General features: G+C 29.1%; 1 protein-coding gene across 1 annotated transcript; it reads right to left on the bottom strand.

Annotated features, from left to right (window-relative positions):
- Nucleotides 1–7,265: 7,265 nt before the first annotated feature.
- Nucleotides 7,266–8,783, bottom strand: LOC101250858 (BOI-related E3 ubiquitin-protein ligase 1). The gene is made up of 2 exons (XM_004233169.5): nt 8,106–8,783; nt 7,266–8,010 (listed from the first exon to the last, which is right to left on the bottom strand). Exons 1-2 carry the CDS (start codon nt 8,499–8,501, stop codon nt 7,435–7,437), a joined length of 972 nt encoding a protein of 323 aa, XP_004233217.1. The 5' UTR covers nt 8,502–8,783; the 3' UTR covers nt 7,266–7,434.
- Nucleotides 8,784–10,356: the final 1,573 nt, after the last annotated feature.

The raw sequence follows: 10,356 nt of genomic DNA, 5'->3' as shown, positions 1-10,356 counted from the left end.
TAAAGTAACTCACCACCTTACTTTATTATTGTACTATTTATACTTTTTAAATAATTTAATCCAATTTTTTTCTAAAGCTTTTAACCTAGCTACTACCACTTTTTACTTATAATGAGTAAATGGTGCAGCCATTATTGACTACCAACATATCAATGAAAATCTTTGAGAGCAACAAGCACTTAGGATCCTAATTTTTGGTCATTGGACACACTCAATCAAAAGATTGAAAATAATAAATACCTATCATGCTTGCTTATATTATAGAGGAAAAAAAGCTTATATTATATGATAGGTGGGCTATTCTTCTTCTTCTTATTATTATTATAAATGTAAATGCAATATAATTAATAGGATTGCTTATGTAATAAATTCATTCATATATATAGCTTTAGTTTGTACAATTGAAAAATAATTATTTTACATTTGTGTAAAACTACTTTTGAAATTAGAAACTTAATAAGTGATTCTTTGAAAAGATAACGTTGAGAAACGTCTTATTAACGAAAAAATTAACATAAATTATTTTGAAATAAGTTGAGAGGGAGCAATCTATATGTACTTCACGATAAATATCATGTGTTTTATTATTTTCAAAATTGAAACTATTAACGTGATCAACAAACAACATTTCTCAAATGTCAATTTCATAATTAATGAAATTAAAGCAAAACCAATTGCCTCTCAAAATTTCCAAATCATCATCCTAATTCAGCCCTCCTCCACATCACTTTCACAAATAAATTGGCACAAATTATGGATAATCTTGACAATTAATAATATAAGCATATGGTTGTAGTGCTAGTTTTTTTTTTCTTCACAAAAATAATTAAAATAGTTGGGAGGAGCTATCTTATGTCGAAATGCTGGTTAAATATATTTTGAAGTTTATTTTCAAAAACCAATATTTGATTTTGTAATATCTCACATTTATTTGTTGGAAACGAACACAATAAATAAATTATATTTTTCACCAAAACAAATCATAGAAATGGTCTCTAAGATTCTCTTTTAGATACTTGATCAGAAATATATTTCAAACGCCGATAAAGCTAAATTTATTACAAAACAAATTATGAGTATACTAGTTTATTAATATGATCGAAATATATGTGTATATCTAATGTATACATTATCATCTCAATTCCCAAAGTATGTACTTATCGTTTAGGTGTTACATTTGAAAGTTATACCTCTTTAAGATTTACAAAAACTTCTAAATATCGACAAATAAGGAATGTCCTATTAGGTGATTATGTGTACACATATCATAGTGCTTAATTAATTAATTAATTAGACAAGGAAATTAGGCTATCAACACCATATTACCCCACCACTCAACTATCCCATAAAGTATAGAACACGTTAATCTATCTCATAATACATTTTAATAATTGATAACTATTTTTTTTTGTAATGATTTCATTGAACAGCGATATAAAACCAAAAAATAATTAGTCATTCATGTTTCACCTAAAATCGTCTCTATCGATTACACTTTTGACACCATTGATAACAACATCCTCCAACATTTATGACTACGTTTATTTTTATAATCTAACAAAATTTCACAGAAAAATTAGATTAATCGTAATTAATTATGATTTTCCATTCTTCAAGTAAAGTTAACCTCGAAGGCCCAAATTAATGTATCCTTCGAAAAGGGCTATTCAACCATCAAGAAAAAAACAATCACTTCCATTCTTATCCTTAAAAAAACAATCTCAAAAAAATGTATCGATTTTCTAAATTAAATAATTAGTCAATTTCGGCATTAGATGAATTATGTACGTTACTTTGAAGTAAAACTCTTAAAAAATGGACTTTGAGTTTCGAATTAATTTAATATATTACTATTAATAGTCCAAATATGGTCCTTCATCACATAAAAACGTGCTATTTATTAAAATAATCAAAACGTATTAGTACTATTTGATTTGGCTTTCCTTGCAAGAGAAATATTTCAAAGTATTAACGTGTAAACTACCCCTTTACTGGGACATGTACTTCTTTTATTGTGGAGTACTCAATATGTCCAGTGTAACCATAAAATTCATCTTAATTAATGCTATATACTAGTATAAATTCAATTAACCAATAATTAACATCTAGTGATTCTATTAAAAACCTCCCGCACATGCATATTAGTATATTTTAATAATAGAGATTTTAATAGCTTAGTTAAATTTTCATCCCTCTTATCGAATAGCTTGTAAATTAGATAAACTAAGTAAATTATACTAAATAAACTATGAGTAGCTCGATGCAAAAGGTCAAGTCTATTCTCATTGTTGAAAATAATTTTCTTTCCAACAAATTTTGAACATAAAAAAAAATAAAATTTGAAGAAATATAATTTTATTCAGTAAGATAGCGCGGATACAGTTCTGTTGATCCATGATTTGAGGGTCGTTAGTAGTATTTTTTTTGAATTAGGGTGATTTAGATTTGATCTTTCTATATGAATAATTCATCTGCGGTACAATTCTGTTGATTTATGATTCGAGGGTTGTTAATAGCGTTTTCCTCAAACTAGTGTGATATAGATTTGATCTCTCCGTATGAATAATTCATCAATCTGTGTTTAATATAGACAATAAACTATGGCTTTTGGTTGAATAACCTTCAAAAATTTTAATTTGACTTGACCATAATTTGCAGAGTTTCAATTTAAATTAAACACGATCAAATTATAAATGTTTACAAATTTTCGATAAATACAAACAAATATTAAAACAAGAAGTATATAATATAAAAATAAAATAGAGTGATTATTATGTTGGTGATAGATGAGACAAAATTGTGTCTGATGGAAGGACCCACTGCGGAAGATCCGTCTCTCCCACACTAAAGTTTAAATTAATATTTAGCTTTTTCATGTGCCCCACACTTTATTTCATCATTTACCAATCTATATCTATCTATCTTTATTATCTTATCTGACATTTTATTTTATTAAATTACTTTCTTTTTTTTTTCCATAATAGTGTATCACTATAAACAAAACAAGAAAAAGTCAAATTATAAAAATAAAGACAAAACCATGAATGGGACCCACAATTGATGGTCATATGTTGACACAGAACTAACAACGAGGTAATGGCAGATACTGCACATATTGCTGCTTTTCAAAATATATAATAATAATATTTAATAACAAAATCATCATTTCATTTTAGTCATATATACACATATATAGTAATAATCGATCGCTTTATTTTTACTTATTCAAAAATATTTTCTACACTCAATTGATAACATGTTTACAAAATTAGTCAATTTAATATTTTAAATTAAAATAATGTATTTAATTATTATTATTATAATTATAACAATCAAGTAGTGGACGGTAGGAATTTTTATTATTATGAAAAATCTGTTATCTATATTTTTCAATTGATTGAGGGTATCTTTGATTTCTGATATGTACTGTATAGACCAAGTCTCGGGCTAAAAAAACTATTTCTTTTTTCTTTTCTTATCCCTTTTCTTTATTATTAAACATAGAAAGATAAATGATTCATCAATAAAAATAATTCTCTTTCAATTTAAACATTCGTTCGGATCATAAATTCAGATTTTTGATGTTATATTTGAATATTTATTTACTAGAAAAATTCAAAATTTTAAAAGTAAAAATAAATATTTTTATATTCTAGTTCACAACTTGGTCCTAATCAAATTTTAATATATCAGATTAAAACTATATGAAGCTACATCTAGGGGTCTTGAATAGTCACTAGTAAATAATGCTATCATAATATGAAATTCAATTGGTTTAGTTTGAATGAATGTATTTCAAAAACTAATTGGTAGTGTAAAATGAATATTTAGATTACTGAAAAAATGTCTCAAACTCATTCCAATGTATAATAATGAAATTTTGAGATAATACATGGAACTATTAAGGATAAGACATCGTGTGACATACACTTTAAAAATACAATAATAATATTAGTTACGAATATATCAGAGATCTTGTGAGTCAATCAGTGGCGTGGAGGAGCCCGTCAACACCCCTTTTTTCAAAAAAATTATACTATATAATAAAATAAAATAATCTTATATATATTATATGTGTACGCTTTTTTATTTTAATTAAAATTCTGACTTCGCTATTAAAATCATTACTTACTTAAATATCAAAAGGAGTTGGGGAAAATACGAACCACTAAGAATTCACGTGGAAATGATAATAAAAGGACAAAGGAACGTTTGTTTGATAATAAAAACTCATTAATTGTCGATGGCCTTATTATATTCCAAGCAAGCCATCATTAAAGTAGTACTTATTTGATTATAATTACTACTAAGAGGAATCATAACTGTTACAAGGAAAACAACATTAATTTGTTTGAATAATAAGCTTCGGTTCATGAATCATGATTACTTATTAATATTAGATTTGATATACATTATATAAAGCAATAACAATAATTTAAACTATATTAATTTTTTTAATAGAATGAATAGAAGTAAACGGAAAAAGAAATTATTAAAGCTGAGTTTAAAGAAATTCCTTCCGTAAATTGTGTGTAACTAAGTATTATAGAATTTCAAACTTAAAGTTGTAATCGATTTACTTGTAATATCAACGAACTTAAATACAAGAGTTTTGTTTGTTTTTTTAAGCGCAATTCACGCCAAAATCCCAAATTCTCGTGTTTATTTATTTTTTTCTTTTATATGGATGTTAACAAACTCAAAGCGTGTGGTTTGAAACCCAAGTCCCACCATCATTATTTTCAAAATAAAGAACCATTTTGTATATTTAACGTAGTGGAAAATTATATAAATTAATACATTTTTAATAAATAATTACTAATTTTAACAATACTTTTAATTTATTATCATTTATATCAATGCTGTGTTAAACATGTAATATGAACTAAAAGTGAATTATGCATGCAACATATATGAATTATAATTGTTTTTCTGAAATATATTATATTTGCTTAGGTAAAAAATTGACATATTATAAGTATATTAAGATGTGTGGTGAATATAGTTTCCATCGTTAAAATCTGTATTATACGATGAATACTAAATAGAAAAAGTGAATGAAGAGTAAATAAAGGTGAAAAATGAAGATTGACCAGTCAGGTTGTGGGGGGGGGGGGGGGGGAATGGGATTGTGAGTACCAAAACCGATCTTCACGGCTCTGACATGAAGTAACGTAGGGCATCATTATCCTTCCCCACCGGCGAATTTCAAGGCAACCAAACATCATCTCTCTCTTTAACAAAGCAGAGGCACAGGCGTGTTTAATACAGTGTACGAATCATACTCAACTACCCTACTTTCTCTTTGGCGTAAAGTGCCTCAACGCTCTCCTCTATTCACACGTGGTGGGTCTTTAAATATTAACTCTTCTTTTTTCTTTTTACTCGATTAAATTTGAATTCACGCCTTCCATTTAATTTACTTTGTAAAAGATCAAAGATAGCGTAGATTTTTAATAATACGAATTTTATGATAAAATAGAGTGACGGTATTTAACCAAACGACACCCAAATTAGATAATGGTGAGATCCATCATTTTCAGTAGTAACCTCTTTAATCTTATTTTTTTAAAAAAAAATATTATTTCATTTGGTGTATTTGTGAATGTGACATGTCAGAATATTGGCCGGCACTTTGGGACACGATTCTGTATACAACATGCACTATGTATTTATAGGACTGGCATACACTAAACAAAACTATCTTTAACACCCATGGGATAAATATTTTAAAAAAAGTTTTCTCAAACTTTAAACAACAATTAATTTGATTTGGTGTGTAAACATGAACAGAAAATTGAATCTGAAAAACATTAAACTCAATTTGAGCTAATCCATGAGTTTTCATCTATATGTGATTTCGAGTATTTCTTTTTCTTTTTTTTTTATGTTCCAACATCGCTACAAGCTTGTTTGTTAGATTTTTATTTTGTCCTAACCACCTTTGGTCATAAAATTGGTTGGTAGTAACCAAGAGGTAGTCAAATTTTTCAAAGAATGTGAAATTGTTGGAAGATAGGCATTAAAGGGAATGGGACGTTAGGGAGAGCCATCATTGTTGAGTAATGTTTTCGTCCCTTACCCAAACTCTTTAATCCGCAAACAAACAAGTAGTAATAGGGACAAATAATGTGAAATGTGCAACATTTTCCACTGACATTTTTGTCTTTACAACACCTATAAAATTGTGCCTCATAATGGAAGATTCCAAGAAATGAACCACCCCAAAAAGAAAAGAAAAAAAATCAATACACAAAGCTTGTCCTGATGGCTCTTTGAATCTGACCATCACCAGAGTGACCACATCTCCTGCCTCCTGTCACAAATCAATGCATTAGACTACTCAACCATCTTTCTACTTTATTATTAGCATCACCAATTTCAAATAAAATATTTTGTTATGAGCCCTATTATTGATTGATTACCTTGTGCCAACCCTAGAAAAGGTTAATAATACATTGAGGTTTAGGAGTAGGGAAAGAAAATTACCAATAATTAATTTTAAATACTCTAAATACACATACCTATCACCGACCCAACTACTTGAATTTACAAGCAATTCAATTTTAATACACACAAAAGAAATAAACATTTCCTTAAAGGTGACAATAACTTAAAAAGGATAGCTAAGGTGCAGGAGAAACCTAATTTAATTAAATAGTATAAAGTTAGGACATAAAAAAAGAAGAGAAAAATTAAGTTAAATTACTAGTCAGAAGCAGTTGTTTTCACAATCACTGTATATGCCTGCAAAGTTAGGGGGATTTGCTTGTTTTTGGGTCCACTTTTTTTTTCTTGAATAGCTTTTGCTAGTACCAAGTACTACTAGTATAGAAAGAAACTCGAATAATGTAAAAATACAATCTTGTTCTATTTTTTTTTCAAGTACCTACTAATAATCTCTTGATTTCAAATATTAAATAACATAAATAAAATATTATTCTGATTAAATTTTTCAATTAAAAAGGTTTCTCCGGTCATATTATTATAGTTAGTACAGTACCTCATTCAATACATTAAAGTAGGATTCTTTGGTAAAAGTTGGCATGCAAACTTTGCTTTTTCAGGCCATTTCATTAAAAATTAGTCGCCCATAATCTCTCCCCATCAAACTCAACAAAATAAAAAGTTACTTTATGTTTAATCCCACCATACACCTCTTTACCTTTTTTTTTACTTCCTTCGATAAAATTTAATCGCGTACGAAGATCTTAATGAAATGAAGTAGTGTGAAATTCCCATATCACCAATATGACAATGGTGAATTAAGAAAAAAAAAGAATGAACATTTTTTCATTTTACAAATTACTAAAGAAATTTACAAACTAAAATTCTAAAAGTTTCTCTACACCAACAAAATTCTATCATTTTGTTTTCTTCTTTCTAAAAATTGTTTCTTCTTTTTTTTTGTTTTTTGGGATTTTGATTGATGGATCAAGAAGACATGTTAACATGCACAGTGGCATTCATGTTAGAGTTGCATACAGGGCATGTATGGACTAAACTTGAACCACAAACAGCACACAGGCAAAGATGCCTGCATGGCAATAGCAATACACATGATTCCCTCTCACCACACCTTTTGCACATCCTGTTATCCTGCGCTTCTCCGACTATGGTGCGCCGGCCTTCGATTTCATCCTCCTCTTCCGCCCCCGCCCCGTGGTCGCTGCTGCCGCAGCAGGATTCGGCGACTTCCTCAACTGCGGTTCCGGCGAAGTTACCGCCGGCGGAGATACGTTCGTCCCCGACGTGGGCTAATACTTGTTCTAAGTTGTTGCGGAGGGAATTCGCTGTTGCTTCGTTTGTTTGTGCTAAATCTCTCCATAACTGATTCTCAACGAACAGACTTTTCACTTTTTCTTGTAGAACCATATTGATTTTCCCCATTCGTTGAATTTGTTCGTCTTTCTCTTTCAGTTTTTTCGATACGCCTTCCCCGATTGCTGCAACCAACACCCTCGCTTGCTGTTTCTGCCTTTCTTCTAATTCCATCCTTACTTTCTTAGTCTGTAAAAAAAACAATATAAAAATTCAAATTAGCCCCAAAACACCAGTAAACAGAAAACGGCATTGAATATGAATTTTTCTATCAGAAGACTTACATGAAGCGAAATAATCCGATCGATATCACACTGGTACTGTTGTAGAAGTGGCAAAACGTCATCTCCGACAAACGACGTAGTATTACAAGTATTAAATTGATTAAACGAATCCCTCGACCGCTTCCTCGTCGCCGCTACACCGGCAGCAGTGGTAGCGTTCACAGTTGTAGGAAGATTGAAAGTGAGACCACTATCCGTATTTACCGACGTTTTTGGCTGAACGGAATCACACATCAGACTCTGATGAAACGGCAAAAAACTATTCTCCGGCGTCGGTAACGGTAACAGAGAAGAACCAACAATTTGGGTATTGTACGAAAACCCATTCCCTTGATTCGAAACCATTTGCTGCTGTTGCTGAGTGAAAAGATTGAGATGTCTTGCCTCAACTGCCATTGAAATACCTCTTTGTTGTTGTTGAGAGAAAACAGAGAGAGAGAGATTTGGAGGTGGCGACTAGAGAAACAGAATGGGGTTTCGGCCTTTATTTAAGCGTTTGGTTTTGTGGATAGAGAGAGAAAGTGGGGTACAGGAAAGTCAAAAAGAAGTTGTAGAGAGAGAAAAGAGTATTAAATGCATTTTTTGAAAAGTTAGTAAAATTAGGGGATGGATGAGATTTTACATCATTATCATAACTTACTAATTAAATACTCTTCATTTACTTAATTTGGTTGAAATATTAAAATCTTACGTTTTAAGGATGCTTATTTATAGAATCACGATATTTACTCCACTGGTAAACCAAAAAAATTGCATCATAAGATCGCATAAATACTTTTTTTGAATATTTATTGATGCAATTATGGGTTTTTGTATTTAATTTAAATAAAAATAAGTGAAAGATGTTGCATAAAAATAGAATGATAATATACCATTATAATTGAAGTAAATTAGTTAATGAACTTAGTAACTTTGTGCCTAATTATTTATGTTGAAATTTGATGAATATTTTCCGGAATAAGCATTAAGTCCATCAATTTTTTTTTGTCGATCAAGAATTCACACATGTAAAAATAAATTTTATGACAATATAAAAGTTAAAATGAACGTGCAAAATACAAAAAGGATAAAATTAACTATGAAAATTATTTGAAGTACGGTAGAATAATTTTAGTATTCAACTAGATGAAAAAAGCAAGATTGAAATTGATAATTCAAGTATGTAATGAGCTCAACCACAAATAATATAAATAAAGGTGTGACAAATTTATTTTGATGAAATTACAAATAATTGAGTATTCTCTTATTTCCTCTGCTACTAAGAGTATTATATATTACTGTTTCCAAAAAAAAAATCTCAGTTTATTTTTAACATGTTTTTTCATCTAGCACAATATAGGAATAAACTTACTTATGCATTGCCCTTTTTAGATCTCCAATTTTATGGGATTATACCATATTCATTATTGTTGTAAATTTTAAGTTTAACTTGTAGATCTTAGTGAAATCTCGTAAAATCAATTTTCAAAGTGAATGTATCTACGAGAACAATAAATATTATTTACGTTTCTTACACTGCCTTTTATTTTCTATGCGTATAAAATATTGGTCAAATTTTCCTATTTAAATGCCTTGTATAGTGGGATTTATAATTCCCGTGCAAAATGTAAATATGGACTTATGCATTAAATTTGTGTCCATCATCTTTTCTTTGTCCTTGATTTTCTCAAAACTCCATAAACTAAAATAAATTACCCACTAAATTTGGATCTTTTCTACAAGTAAAATTTTAAATTAATACTCAAATCTGCTCATTTATAGTGAAAAGAAAAACTTAATAAGTCCTTCTAAAATATCACTTGATCAGTTCTTTTCTTTTTTTGAACATGTCACAAATATTTAATTTAAACATCCCATGTGATATGTTAAAAATTTACGAGAATTAAGTATTTTGATGATAATTATATTTTTTATTTTATGGTGAATATTAGATATTTTAAATTTTTTAATTTTTATTGTATTTATTTTCGTGGAAAGTGCGGTACGTGAGATTAATTATTAGGAGCAGTAACTGACATTTTGGGGTCTATGCCACGTTCATCAGATACCCACGCTACCCTTACACCACATTATTATTCATATCCTTTTCTTTTTTTTTGTATTTTTCCTCTTATTTTATTATAAAAAAAAAATAAGTAATAATGATGATTTCGATAGGGACCTCGTTGGGAACGTGAGGGGTGGGTTTTCTTTAATTAAATTTTTATTTGTCTTTTTCCTTTTCTCTACTCTAAGGTGCAACCCACACTGT

The sequence above is a fragment of the Solanum lycopersicum genome, chromosome 2, assembly GCF_036512215.1.
Source record: "Solanum lycopersicum chromosome 2, SLM_r2.1".
Taxonomy (NCBI): domain Eukaryota; kingdom Viridiplantae; phylum Streptophyta; class Magnoliopsida; order Solanales; family Solanaceae; genus Solanum; species Solanum lycopersicum.
Note: the sequence above shows the minus strand (reverse complement) of the source record. Positions and strands in the feature narration are given on the sequence as shown.